This window comes from Rhamphochromis longiceps, linkage group LG4 (assembly GCF_057381845.1).
Source record: "Rhamphochromis longiceps isolate RC_006_pf linkage group LG4, R_longiceps_female_GT1.1, whole genome shotgun sequence".
Taxonomy (NCBI): domain Eukaryota; kingdom Metazoa; phylum Chordata; class Actinopteri; order Cichliformes; family Cichlidae; genus Rhamphochromis; species Rhamphochromis longiceps.
Genome location: NC_140560.1, coordinates 22,728,322 through 22,743,198, shown reverse-complemented (window position 1 = coordinate 22,743,198; position 14,877 = coordinate 22,728,322). Strand labels below are relative to the sequence as shown.

Here is a 14,877-nt window from a genome sequence, read left to right as displayed (position 1 = left end):
CAGGTAGATTGGACCCGACGTCATCAATAACATTAAATGTCCAAGCGACGATGTGAATTTTAACGCTGCAGGTAACCCTTGGCATTCTTATGCAGTGCAAGTGCTCCCCCATGTGGCAGCTTCAAACATGACAATGTTGAGCTTTCAACCAACACTGATCCCGATAGTGGAAGGACAGCCATCCTTCCACTAAGACCACTTTCGATGAGGCTTCAGTGAACAGTTGATAGCAGCTGTTGTATCTCTCGGGTCCTTTGTCAGATCTTTGCAGACTTTGAGATACAGTTCATCTGCTGAACATATTTTTTTAGGCCTCCCACTTCTTTCGTTCTGGACTTGACCAGTTTACTCATATTTCCTTAAAAACTGACCGCACTCCATGCTGAGATATGGCAGTTTTTCCCCTAATACCTCTTCACGAATCAACTTGTTCGTCCACAAATACTATTTTATGTCGGTCAGATAGTGTTATCTCGGCCATTTAAATAGATTCAGCAAAAGATATGTGAACAAATGATGTGTTTTTGTATGACAGGCTACTAGTAACAAAGTCCTGACGATACAATTTAATACTGTCTGTTATGTGTTCACACAACACTCGTTCGTCTCTTGAGTTAGCTGCCTTTTTTATGCTTGAATGATTCATAAGCCAGTGAATGTGGTCAGGTACAAGGACTGGAAGCCAACGTGCAAGTAAAAAGTTTGAAAAACCTTCAGAAAGCCTGAAAAAATAAATTGTGCATAGCTACAGCAAAAGACTATAATAATGTCTTTGAACCAAAGAAATTAAGGGTGACTCAATTCTTTTGCACAAATACAGTATATGTAAATATGGTCTCTGGAGTTTTCTAGATGCTTTTATTTCTAAAAGTGTACAAAATTTGCAGCTACAATAATAACTGAACTCTATGAAATCACAAGTCTTTATGTTACAAATTGGAAGCATGCTTTAAATACAACGACTTACAGTTCAGATAATTTTCTTTTTGTGATATAAAGTTAAATGTTTGCTTTAAAATAAACCACAATAAAGTCAAATTCCAGAGAAGTCAATAACATTCACATAATACATAATAGTTTTCAGCTGCCTGCTAGACTCACGTTAAACTCAGACACACACTGAGGTCTAAACATAAAAACAGCGGCTGTCTTTGAAAAGGGGAAACACAGAACTTGCAAAGCCTGGTATTCTGGAGACGTATTTTTGGAGCACGTTTAGCTGGGTCTGGTGATTTGTTATTATCAGTCAGTCACCACTTACATTGTCACACTGTAATCAGTTAACAGAAGCTGTGTAAAAGCAGAGTCTCTCATCTGAAACTGCAATGCCTGAGATGAATGCAGTGCAGCGGAGCATCAGTGAAGGAATGTTTAGTTCTGACAAATTACGCAACATAGCATGAGTATCACCACGCTGAAACCCATCAGAAGCAGCAGAAAAAGCCGCCGGAGCTGCCGGGAGGTCTGGGACAGGCTGAAAAGCGACGAGGTGTTGCGAGGCGGTCGAGACTTCAGGTATTGCTCCACGGAGTCTGCAAGGGAGTAAGACTTCGGGCTGTAGCCCAGATCTCGGCGGGCCTTGTCAATTTTAAAAGTGTGGCTCACTGCGATGTTCCTGACCTGCAGCGGAAGAGATGAGGCATTTATAGCTTCTTTTTTGTTGTTTTTTGTATTTCTTAATACGATCAGAGTCGTCCAAGTTAAAGGTCATTCTGTCAGGTTAACGGCTCACATTAGCCTCAGTTTGGCAAACTTAGTTTTACATTGTGATAACCTGTGACTGACGGATGCCTCCAGTTACTGTGTCTTCTTTCCTCTGAGTCTAAGGTTTCAGCATGTGAACACAGACTGACAGAAGAGGTCAAACAGACACCGGTGAGACAAAAAAGAGTTCCTACTGTCCCTTTTCTTTTTTCCATCCATGAGTCACATTTTCTTTAATGATTTCAGTCGGTACACACCTTTTAGGTCTTTGGAGTTTTCCTGCATGACTCATTCAAATCTGTTGTGTATCCACACATTAAGACCAAACTGCTGAATCCTGATTATCCTGCCAAACCTGACAGTTATCCTGACTATATACAGTATTTTTCTCCGTGCATTTCGAAAAGCCTTCAATTTTTCCTTGATTGTCTCACATGGAGTACATCTTGTCTTCCAGGAGTAACTCACTGCCACAGGCACCACTCCAGGACAGAGACTATAATCAAATGTAGCTGAAATGTGACCCATGCATTTGTATTCTCTGGGCTAAAGTACACATCTTACAAAGTACACATATCCTTCTGCAGCTGCTCGGCTTCTTACTAGTGCTTCATCATGGTTTTGTAGTTTTGTGATGTTTTGGGGTTTTGAATTCCTAGTTAATCTTTTCAATTCTTTTTCTGATTTTAACATTCTGCAGACTGAGTTTTGGATTCCTGCTTTGATCTCTTACAGCTGTGGTGATGTTGAGCTTTAGATTTTAAGTGTGATTTCGGCTGTGGTTCCTGTTTAGTTTTTGTTAAGATGGTTTCCTGCTGTGGTGTTAGTTTAAAATTCTTCATACATGTTTAATGTGAGTTTTTGTGTCACCATGTTTTGTCTTTTGATTATTTCCTGTTTTATTTAAAATTTCAGTTGTCCCTCACATCCTGCACCAGAATCTTTTTTTGCCCATCTGCCTGCTTTTCTCTCAGTTTCTTGTGCTCTTTGTATTTGTGTAACTTTTTAGACTTTGTATTTTATTTATTTATTTATTTATTTATTGAGCAGTAAAACTTCTCTGTCTCATGCATTGTCTTTTTTTCTTTACCAAACAGTTCATTTCTGTTGGCAACATTTTAAAATATTCACTTCAAGGTACTTCATTTGAAATTCTATACAAGATATAAGAATAAAACCAGATGCTTAGTTGCTCCTTACAACAGATTGATTCAAATTTTGAAACTGTCTTCCTATGTGCCTTCACAGACCAGGAAGAGGAAAATCTCTGCACATCACACCGTGCCTCAACCTGAGGGTTGCCGGGATCATTTGAGACCGGCCGAGAGGTGGCACAGCCATAGCAACCGCCTCTGCAGTGATGTCACTTCCTGTAAACTTCACCTCAAACTTCCTGGTCTGACCCACAGCAGTTTATGTTTTATTTACAGGGCAACCACTGATCCCCACGGCCAGCAGCTGCCTGAGAGAGAGAGCTGCGCATGCAGGCCCATGGTGCTCAGCTTTGGTTTCTGTCTCATCACACATTCATGAGGACCTCACAGGCGATCGTGGCTCAAGAGTTGGGAGTTCGCCTTGTAATCGGAAGGTTGCCGGTTCGAGCCCCAGCTTGGACAGTCTCGGTCGTTGTGTCCTTGGGCAAGACACTTCACCTGTTGCCTACTGGTGGTGGTCAGAGGGCCTGGTGGCGCCAGTGTCCAGCAGCCTCGCCTCTGTCAGTGCGCCCCAGGGTGGCTGTGGCTACAATGTAGCTTACCATCACCAGTGTGTGACTGGGTGGATGACTGGATATGTAAAGCGCTTTGGGGTCCTTAGGGACTAGAAAAGCGCTATATAAATACAGGCCATTTACCATGTGATGGAGGCGCCTTAAGACGTGTCGTACTCCAAGCTGCTCCTTTAATTTTATAGTTTTTTGAGTCAAGTAAATGTACGCAAAACCATCACAGATACAAAGACAGAATTAAAAGTTAAGTGTTCGTTTATCTGCTGAATTTAAAAAAGGGCTCACTTTAGTTTTTCATAATTCATGTGCAAGAGATAGCATCAGATGAGGGGGGGGGGGGGCTGGGGGGGCTGATCGGAAAATACTAATGGAGTCAGTCTCTGTCGTTGGAGAGACTTAAACATGAATGTTCTCATCAGACAGCGGGTAACTTCATCTCCAAGGTAGATATATGTACCGAGCTTGCCGGTGCTGTAACGTTCTGCAGTATAGAGTGACATCTTGAGTTAAAAATAGCTTTCAGAATCAGACTTAACCTTTATAGAAGAAGAAAGCTGCATAATTACCTCACTTCTGGTGAAAAGGAGCGGCACTGTTATCACCGGTCTCAGGACCACGTGCAGATATTCCACCAGGATGGCTTGAAATAGGAAGAAACACACACACACACACACACACACAGATTTAGCAGCAGCTCACCAAAGTTTCACTCAACTATAGTGAAAGTGAAAGAGAGAAGAGCTACCTGCTGAATAGACGAGTGAAACCGGCAGATTTATCAACGGCTGGCTGTAGCCCAGCTTCTCAAACTGCAACAGAAAGTTGAATTCAAAACAGAGGTAAGAGCAGCTTTCAGAATCAGAGTTACTCTTCAGGTAATCGCTGGTTTTAGCTTTTTCCTTAAGTCTGCTGACAGACGGAGGCATCAACTCACCAAAGGCATCAACCATTCAAACAGATTGACCGAAACGCCATCGTTAATAAAATAGGCCTGTCCACTCTGCAAAAAGAACAGTTAACATGTTAAAAATGACCGAAGCAGCTGTGAGGCCGGAGCAGTGGAACTCATCGTGTTTACTGTTTAAATTTTCTGAGGTGGACTCACAGCGACACAGCTCCTCTTCAGCGTGAGGGCCTCAGCTGCCTGCCTGTGGGCCAGTACCAGGTTATCTACGTGCACCCAGTTCATTTGAGCCCGGGGGTCACCAAACCGGAAACTGAACAACCGACGCTCCACGTTCATCTGAGCAAGGGACAAAAAGCTCGTCTTGCATCGTTTTCTTGATTTAAACATGGACACTAAACCCAAAAATGTGTCAAACTAACATTTTGGATGGTGATATCTGCACAAAAGCTGGGAGAAGAGTTGCAACAAAGGTGATGGGTCTAATTCAAAACCTTATGTTCAACCCAGTGTTTTACTGTCAGTTTTACTAACTCTGGGTTTGCTAATATTTAAGTCCACATGTATACAGATTAATTATACATTTTATTTCACATCAATTCCAGACTAGTGGTTACAGAGACAAGCAACCGACAGAACATTAAAAGTCAACGCTTCTGGCCTCTTGGCCGGTAGTAAACCCAGAACATAATGTAATCCTTGCAGCCCTTCACCAGACTGTGCCGACAGCCGCCTCGCAGAGGAGACACTGGAAGAAAAGACATCCGTAACTGGATGCCAGAAGAGCTCCATCAATAATGCAAACTCTTCAGACAGGAATAATTCTGCCAGCGAGGCTTCAGACACCGCGAGATGAACATTTTTTTCCAGTGGCAGCACAGAAGTAATTCATCATCACTATAAGACACGCTCGCTTTAGTCCCTTACCATCACTCTGTGTAGGTGTCTTCTCTCCTCTGGTCCGTAGATGCCACAGGGCCGCAGGATGCAAGTGCGCAGCAGGCCTCCACCTTCACAAAGGAAGATCAAAATGTCATTTCATAAATATTTTAAAGCTTTTCTTTATTAAAATCTAATTGGGATTTTTTTTCTCCTCTAGAAGTAGTGGACTAAGTACATGCATTAAAATACCAATGTTACAAGTACTAAAATACTCAGAAACAAGGAAAAGGGCTGCATTAAGACTTGTGCTTATTTATATGTATTTATATGATACTTATAATGTATCAAGATAGTTTTATATGTTGTGTGATTAATTAACACAGATTTAAGGCAAATAACAACAACAACAACAACAATAACAACAACAATAATAATAATAATAAGGAAGAAGCAAAGAAGGAGAAAACTTCTGCAAGATAAATTTGAATGTATTTTATGTTTATATCATTCACTGTATTTATATCATGCCAATTAAAGGAATTTTGCAATATAAAGAATTTTTAGCCAGGACATGGTAAGAGTGGGATTAAAAACTCCCATTTAACAAGAATAAACCTCCAGCAGAACCAGTGAGAAGCTGTGGCAGGTGAATGGAAAGAAAACGATTAAAAGGAGAGCATGGAGAAACAACAACTATGGCTGAACATTAAATAAGCCTGTGAAGTGTTCTTAAGTAAACCTTACATATAGACTCAATCAGGTGGAGCAGGTGCAGTGGAGCAGATTTACTTAAAAATGGCTTTGTAGGAGTCACGTATGAATTTAAGAAGACAAAGATGTGTATGCTGTTCATTAGATGTTTAAATGGTGTTTGTGTTTGATTACGTTCATTTTTTGTGGTTGGTCTCATGATTGGACCTGATTGCCAATATTAGGGATGGAGTCAGCTGGAGGGCAGAGGGGTTTTTCTCTCTCTCTTCTCATTAATAAGGATTCGAAACTTATTTTGCAATCTCAGCGAATCAACTGAATCAAAACAAAAGTTTGCAGACCCAGTCTTAGAATCTCAGTGACTTTTAGGTTGTTCCTGACATCAGTACAGACATCCTGTTATTATTATTATTATTATTATTATTATTATTATTATTATTATTATTATTATTATTATTATTATTATTATTATTACGCACACAAACACATGACCAGCTGCAGTAGATAATGAGACATGCATGCTTTTAAGCTTAATTGCATGTTGGTGCTCACTGTTGGCGTGCAGGTTTCACTGAAGGAAAGGCTTTATAAATCACAGTGTAAAAAGCAACAATACTGTATGAGAAAATGAGCCATTATATACACTCAAATATATACTTTACATGTGTGTTTAAGACATCAATGTCAAGTGACTGCTGCACTAATGAGACTGTTCTGGCCAGCGCCGAGTTTAAAACACAATCACTGTTGTATGATCGAGTTGCACACCGAGTCTCCATGGAAACTGTTGCCTCTGTCTATTTTCTCTCACGCTTTCAAACACACATTTTTGTTGCTTTTTGGTTTTTTTAAACACAGAAAGCAATTTTCTCTCAATGTGTCCTTTCCCATGTAATTCAGCGATGAGGCACAGCTATCAATTTCACAACCTTTGAGAGAGCCCCCGTTGGCTGCGATGACCATCTGCTCCGCAATCGCTTTAGTTCTGGAGTAGTGGTCAATATGCTGCAACAGAAACATAAATACCGCCTTATTATTTCCCCCTAAAGTGCAGAAAATTGCTGGCAAACGTGTATTTAGTAGAATTGCAGAGCTTTTATTGGTGTGACAAAGGTTTTGCTGGAACATTAGTGATGTGGTTTGTTATCGTTAGGGTGGTGAGAATGCAGTTATTTTAAGTACTCACAGCATCAAGGGGCACATATGGCACCGAAGCCTCATCACCATCCACAATCGGTTTCCCTGCAAACACCACGTTGATGGTGCTGGTGTACACCAGTCTGGGGATGCTCCTCTCCTTACACACTGTATGAGACAGAGGATCACAACAAAGAGAGTCAAATCTATGAATGCTGACATAATGCTCAATATGCCACAATGTATTATGCAGGTGTGCATCCATTTATAAAATGTCACTCTCTAGGCACCTTTCTAAAACCCAAGGTCAACGAACAAAGCATAAAAGACAAACAGTAAAAAGGATAATAAAAAAGCAGTATTAGAAAATAATTGGATTTAATGTTTAAAGAGAATAAGGCAGTATTAAAAAATGGGGTTAGAGTTTTGACTTGAATAAGGGAAGCAAGCCAGTATTCCTGCTATCAGGAGGAAGTGAATTCCAGAGCAGCTGAAACCTCTGTTCTCCATAGTAGCGAGATGGGGAGAGGGAATAATAAGGTGAGTGGTGGATGAAGACCTAAGTAAATAATACAAGAAGGGAGGAGTCAGGATATGGATACATTTGAATGTGAAAAGCAATATTTTGAAAGTGATTCTACAATCTATGGGCAGCCAGTGAAACTGTTGAAGAACAGAGGTGATGTGCTCTCTGGAGGGTGTGCGAGTTGTGATCTGGGCTGCAGAATTCTGAAGAATTTGTAATTTGTAAAGGGACTTGTTGGGAAGATCAAAGAGAAGAGAATTACAATAATCAATCAAAGCAGGGACAAGGATAGCAACAGCATGGGAGGTGAGGAAAGGACGGAGGCGATTGATGTTGCGTAAGTGGAAGCAGGCGAACTGGGTGATGTGATTAATATGAGACTGAAACGGCAAAGTGCTGTCGGGGATGACACCCAGACTCTTAACCTGATGGGAGGGAAGGATGGAGGAGTTGTCAATATTAATGGGAAACTTGTGGGATTTGGTTAATGTGGAAGCTGTGCAGGCAAGTAGAACTTCAGTTTTATTACTCTTGAGTTTGAAAACATTGGAGGTGAACCAGATTTGACCTTCATGAGGCAGTCACAAAGGGAGATGAGTGGAAGGGTGAAATTGGGTTTGGAAGAAATATACAGCTCAGTCTCATCTGCGTAACAGTGATGGTTAATATTATATTTTTTATATATGTGATCAAGTGGAAGCATGTAAATAAGGAATAAAAGAGGCCCCAGTACCGAACCCTGGGGCACACCAGCAAAAACAGAAAATTTTCTTACCATTTATGACGTTATTGGTTCCACCAATGTTGACGGACTCCACCTGCTCTTTCCTCAACTAAAAGCCAGAGACAAAGAGGAAGGCTGTTACTCCTGACTGCATATTTTCTCTTCTATAGATAATACAGCCCTTGTTTCCACCTCTGCACAATAATGACTTTACATCCATCTCACTTAGGCTCTCATATTAGATTTGAAAGAAAATCAACTTTGAGAGCAGATAGAAGCCAAATAGCATTAAATATAGTAAAAATAGACACAAAAATAGGAAAAATTTGATTGGATTTTGAGTGATGTACAACAGAAGAGCAAGAATACAAGTATACAAGTCTGCAGCAAACAAATGTGTCCATGTGATGGCAATTTTTTTTTCCTCACTGACTTTTTTATATTTGGATTTGGAATCCAAGGCTATGGAGACTAAAGATGAACTACGTATTTGTATACATCAATGCTAGCCACTGTAGATGAAGAAAACAAGGCATAAGCAATATAAAGAGCAGCCTCAGAAAAAGTCAGAAGCTACATCAGCTGACATTAAAGAGCTGAGCTATCTGGCTGTCAGACTGAACTGTTTGCAGTCAAACTGTTTGGTGGGCAATGCAGTATTTAAAAAAAGAAATTTGTGGTCATATGTTGTTTTGTGTTTATGAGCTCTAAAGCAGAAGCCGAATGGCTAAACGGGAGGAGTACTCATTTATAAATGTTCTTTGTTTATGAGCTTTGCTGTTTTTTTATGGAAACTTGGTTCCCTCACTGAAAAAAAGACATCCATAAGTCAGAATTTGGGGTTGTTATTAAAATTTCAAGTGAATAACTTGAAATTAGGATTAGCGTTACTTACTGACTTGAAATGCCAAGAAAATAACTCAAGATTAACCCCCATAATATCCTTTGAAATTCTGTGTTATTAGGTTATTATTTGAGAAAATAAAACAACATTTTAACTTATGGAAAGCAAAATATAGTCTCATTTCTTTTGAGGACTTGGTAGTTATCTTATGCGTAACAGACACTTCATTTCATAGCTATGGCACACAGCTGGAATCCTTTATAAGCGTATGAACTATTGAGGATATCCACACATTTTTTAAGCACTTGTCCAGCTTTTGGGCGGCAGGAGGCTGGAGCCTGTCACTGACACCCACTCCTGAAAGGCGGGGTACACACCAAAAATATGATGCATGATATTAGATAATGTAAAAGAAAAATAGAAAATAAAAATTACATAGCTTGTGTTTAATATGCAACACTGGGCACATTTATTTGTACATACTTAATTCATACTTTTTAACACTTTTTGACTTACACAGCTAAAACTTACAACAGGTGTTACATGTGTTTTTAAAATATTGACTTTCTGTCTTTAGTCTGAGGATGAACCTTGAGGTGCTATTTTTCCTGCTGCTAGTAGCCTTAAGCAGCTCCTATGATTTGCATCAAGAGAGCATGGAAAAACAACCAGTCGTGCAGGTCAGCCTGTCATGTGTTCACGGTTTGAACAGAAAGCGTGACATACCAAACAAGGCTGTTCCTCCACAGGAGGTTTAATAAGTGAAACATGGCTTGTTTGAATGACTGGCTGTTGGGGAAAAAAAGCAGAGGAAGGCATGAAGTCACCTGCTCTGGGCCAGACATGCCATAAGACGCCGTGTGGAACATGCAGTCAACCCCTTCACACACTTTATACAGGGAAGAATAATCTCGAATGTCACTCTGTAAGAAAGTAGAACAAGACAATCAGATAATTAGTTATAACTCTGAGGACACAAAAGATGCCTAATCAGATTCTTCTGGGAGGATGAAGGTAGGCTTGTACTGTTGATTTGCTTGAAATGTACAACAGCAAAACATTAACACCCAGTGCTTTTCATGTAAAATGGTCAATATCTAACCCCTGAAAGGACAGTTATAATTAAGGTAAGTGTGCCAAGAGGAGTACAGGTGAAACCCGAATCATGCTTCCACCCTCTTTGACCCAGGCAGCAGCTGGTGCGCCGAGACAGATCAATCACCCGTGTCTGTTTCCAGCCAAGACACATACGGACCGAAGAGGCACGCTAACACGAGGAAATACTAGAATTCATTTCCTCGTCTCCACATGAAGTTGTGTCAGTTAGGTGGAAACAAACCATACCTTTATAACCCAAACCTGTGCTATGAGTGACACAACAGGCTTCAGACCTGGACTTCAAATGGCTTTTCATCACCATGTAGAGACCTGACATGTGTTATAAGATGTTATCAAACAATAGGTGTCCTGTGCTGTTACACTGCAGTATAGTATTAAGTGTTCTCCAGGGCAAAGCTATAAGGAATGTGTGGAGAAGAGGGGTAAACAGAGTAAAGCCATACCTGATAGAATGTCGCTCCATCGGGAATATCACAGGGAGGCTTATTCAAGTCCAGAAGGATTACTGAAAACCCTTCATTTGCCAGTTGTCTCCCAAGCCTGAAACCAAAGTATCCCCCTCCTCCCGTCACTACCACTTTCCCCTTTGGGACACCTCGGTGCTTTTCCTCTCCCAGTCTGGAGGCCACACAGTCGGGGCTGCTGCAGGTAGCAGCGGTGGCGGTGTTTACTCTGTTTCTCACAGCCACAGAGGGCCCCGGCCCGGAGGCGACTGCTGGGGCTGGATGGATGACCCACGGCTGCTGAGCGAGGTGGGCGATGTTGTGCCCGTGGTGCCCGTTGGTCTGCAGGCGACAAATGGGGACGCTTTGGCAGGGAAACTGCTTCACCTGGCACAGAGAGCCTCCGCTTTCAGTCATGCTGGGACTGCACAGCTCCATGGATGCTCTGATGGGATTTTAAAGAGGAATAAAATGCATATTCACTGTTTCGGAATCATTAAAAACTGACCGGTAATGAGTATTTATCTTAACTTTCTGAAAGTGTCCTGTCATTTATAATCCCTTTGTTTTCACATCATTCAAGTTCCGACAGCTGTACCACTTCAGAGTCTTTCATTATTTAAAATAGAGCTCAGTGCTCCTGAACACCACTTTTTTCTCTTTGTTGAGTTTTGATAAAGAAGATGTCAGAGATGACAACTGGTCAGACATTTCACTCATAAATAATAACGTTATGTTTTATAGACTGCATATAACACACGGATATTTAAGGGGGTGGGGAGGGAGGTATTCTGAAAGAAGAATTTCTGATACATATTTTTACTGTATGTGTGTATATGTATTTTTTATTTGCTTTTGGCCTGTAGTTAATAACCCCTTCATGTTTCGCCAAATTAGGCAGAATATCACGTGTTTTTCGCTAAAATAAACGAGCCTAATCTATGAATAAACGCAGGTCCGACAGCGATGACGTGCACTCTTTAATTAAATAAAAATACCTTCCTGATAGTCATCTCTATATGTCACATCTACTCACCCGATTGCTCCTGTCCTCCTCGCACATCCGTACCCGTGCTGGTGGATTCATGCAATAATACAGTCTATACCTCGCCGTCGGGCCCTCTCGATGCGTCACCTTTCTCACCTGTCACACACCTGCACTTTACATCTGCTACCGTAATGTCTGCAGGCAGTGCGCAGGCAGTGCGCAGGCCCGCGGCAGCGAGGATCACATTTCTAGAAGCGCCGGATGGACGAGCAAGCACCTCATTTCAGTTTTTTATGTACGGAAGTTGTTGGGGGGGGGTTGCCACACACACGCGAGGGGGGGGGGGGGGGGGGGGGTTGCCACACACACACGCGAAAAAACGTGACACTTAAATTAGTTACAAATAGAAAGTTTTAATATAATAACCCAACATTTTCACTTACAGATTGCAAAAAACATAATTTTTATTATTTTAAACATTATAATTAATTGTGAGGAACACCTCTGGTGGGAATTTGGATGCAGAGCTTAATAATAACTAATGATTAAATGCAGAGTGGCTATACACACAAGGAGAGTGAAATGAAGTGAATGATGAAGAAATACAAAGTGCATCATGGGAAGCCCTTTAAAGCTTTATCATAAAAAGAGGCGTCTGTCTCCCGAATCCAAAGTGGGAGCTGAAGGCTCTGCCCCCACTCTACTTTTAAATGAACCATAAGTAGGTCTTCAGTCAGAGAGAGATAAAATTAAATGTTACTGTTGAGCTGAAATTAGTCAGTCTTCTTGGCAAGTCCTCCAAAACAAAAACTAAATACATTGTAGTTTCTAATGTGGCCCTTGGGAAAATTAATTCCTCCCTCATGATCTAAAAGCTCCAGGGTCACCTTCTGTCTTGTGGTAAATAGACTGGTTCTTTCTATCGTGCTTTTCTACTCTACTTGAGTACACAAAGCTCTTTCTACAACATATTCCATTCACACATGCACTTTTTTATGCCTAAGTGCTTTCTGTCTAACAGACACCCTCCAATGGGCACATGGAAGAGCAACTTGGGTTCCAGGATATTTGACATGCAGATTTCAGCAGCCAAAGATTGAACTACCAAGCTTCCAATTAGTAGATGCCCTGTTCTACCTCCTGAGCTACAGCCACTTACCTGCACTTTGTCCATACAGCTCTGAGGGCTAACTGATAGTAGAGGCAATAAGGATCAACAAATACTTAACCAAAAAAGTAACTGCTAACTGTGTTCTTGCTGCCTCCTTTACTTGCAAACACTCTGCAGGGCATCTGTGAGCAGCTCGAGTAAAGTAAAAGAAATAACATCTGATAGAGCACAAGATGAACCAGGCTGTCCTGTTTTGCCTTCTGTGACAATGGTGTGGACTGGTGATGTCAAGTTGCACAGGCTTTTTAACTCAGTGCCACAGAAGGAAGTTTAATTTGTATCTTTTTACCCGCTTGACGTGACACATCCTACACAGTGTTTTCCCAAAAAAGAGACATTATAAAATAGAGCGATGGCACTCATAGAAAGTAAGCCAGAAAATTCTTTGGGTAATTTACATCAGATTTCCCTACGCCCATCTTTTGATGCCTGCTTCCAGCAGGATAACATTTGGGATGTGATGGAACAGGAGATTCACAGCATGGATAAGTCTACAGCAACTGTGCGATGCTATCATGTCAACATGGATCAAAACCTTTGATGATGTTTCCAGCACCTTTTAATTTGTGCCATGCAGAATTAAGAGAGTAAGGAAGGCAGAAGTGATCCATCCTATCAAGGTGTACCTAAGAAAGTGGCCAGGAAGTGTATTTTCTGGTGAGCGTTTGCTCATCCTGCCGTCATTGCAGCGGTAAGTCAGCAGTCTGCATAAATATCAAGGACAAAAAGAAAAGGGAAAGTCTTATCTCTTGATAAATGCAAGGAGTTGTTTCTAGTACACGGTGAGTAGGGGCACCTGCTTTACATATCAGCAAATGACCTTTGCCAACAATTCTTTACTTGGAAGGTTAAACCATTATTTAGTATTGTATCCCCACAATCAGAAATTTCCTTAATTATAAAGACTAGGAGTCATAAAAGGCACTGTGAATTTATTTGTACATGTTTTAGACTCACTGGCTGGTAGTAAACTTATGGTTTTTCATAAGACAAGATTAAAGAGACTTGGAAGGATTTAGAACAAGGTACCAAAATGAATGAATGAATGAATGAATGAATAAATAAATAAATACATACATAAATACATAAAAGTAGTAAACGCCTATGTTTTTTTAAAGAAATTCCTCAAGCTGACATTTGGCAGCAATTTTATTATGAATGAATATTCATCAGTGGACGAATGTTCATTAGTTCCTCAGTTTCTGCTGCACAATAACGTCTGAACAAATACATTTTTGAGTGTTAGTGAATAAATGTGTTTTAAGTGTGTAAAATGACAGGTACAACTCACAAAAACCATAAAAATGTAATTACAGTGAGAGTAAAGCATTCAAACACTTTGAGTTTACCTATGTGAGTCAGATCGCTACGAGAAAATAACAGAAAATATTTTCATTGAAAAAGGGAAAGAGAAAATGTGGGGTCAGGCATCGAATGACATCTCTAACTTGATAACCGGTCAGGTAAAACACTCACTCCTCGCCCTGGGCTTTTGGAGAGGACAGAAATAGAGGGCTCATTTCTTATTTAGCAGACATTGAATACACTGAACGTAATTAAAGAGGTGGGGAGGAGGAGTCTTAAGCAGCTGCCGAATGACTGAAGCTGTCTCATATCAGAGCCATTTGGAGACAAGCTGCAGTAAAAAGCATTGTGGTGCACTTACTTTGTCTTTTAAAGAAGAGCGCATTATGTGCTGATTTAATTCAGACCTCATTTTGTTCAACTGAAGTTTCGACTGTGCTTTTTGTATCTTTTTGTAGAAGCATGCACACATTTTCTAAAGTTAACTAAGTTATTCATTTATTTAAGTCTCAAGCAGCTGCCGAGACGACCGGAGCTGTCTGGTGTCGGGGCAATTTGGAGACAAACTAAAAGGATTGTGGTGCTTTTTGTATGATTTTGTAGAAGCATGGACCCATTTTTAAAATTTACTTATTTATTCATTTATTTATTTATTTACATGCAAGTATAGATGCGTAACAAAAGCCATTAAAA

General features: G+C 40.6%; 1 protein-coding gene across 1 annotated transcript; it reads right to left on the bottom strand.

The window, feature by feature from the left end:
* Positions 1-891: 891 nt before the first annotated feature.
* sdr42e2 (short chain dehydrogenase/reductase family 42E, member 2) lies at positions 892-11,879 on the bottom strand. Its single transcript, XM_085403850.1, has 12 exons — positions 11,757-11,879; positions 10,721-11,165; positions 9,986-10,081; positions 8,366-8,423; positions 7,114-7,232; positions 6,857-6,932; positions 5,262-5,344; positions 4,536-4,673; positions 4,365-4,430; positions 4,176-4,239; positions 3,997-4,070; positions 892-1,620 (listed from the first exon to the last, which is right to left on the bottom strand). Exons 2-12 carry the CDS (start codon positions 11,156-11,158, stop codon positions 1,372-1,374), a joined length of 1,461 nt encoding a protein of 486 aa, XP_085259976.1. The 5' UTR covers positions 11,159-11,165; positions 11,757-11,879; the 3' UTR covers positions 892-1,371.
* Between the last annotated feature and the right edge of the window lie 2,998 nt (positions 11,880-14,877).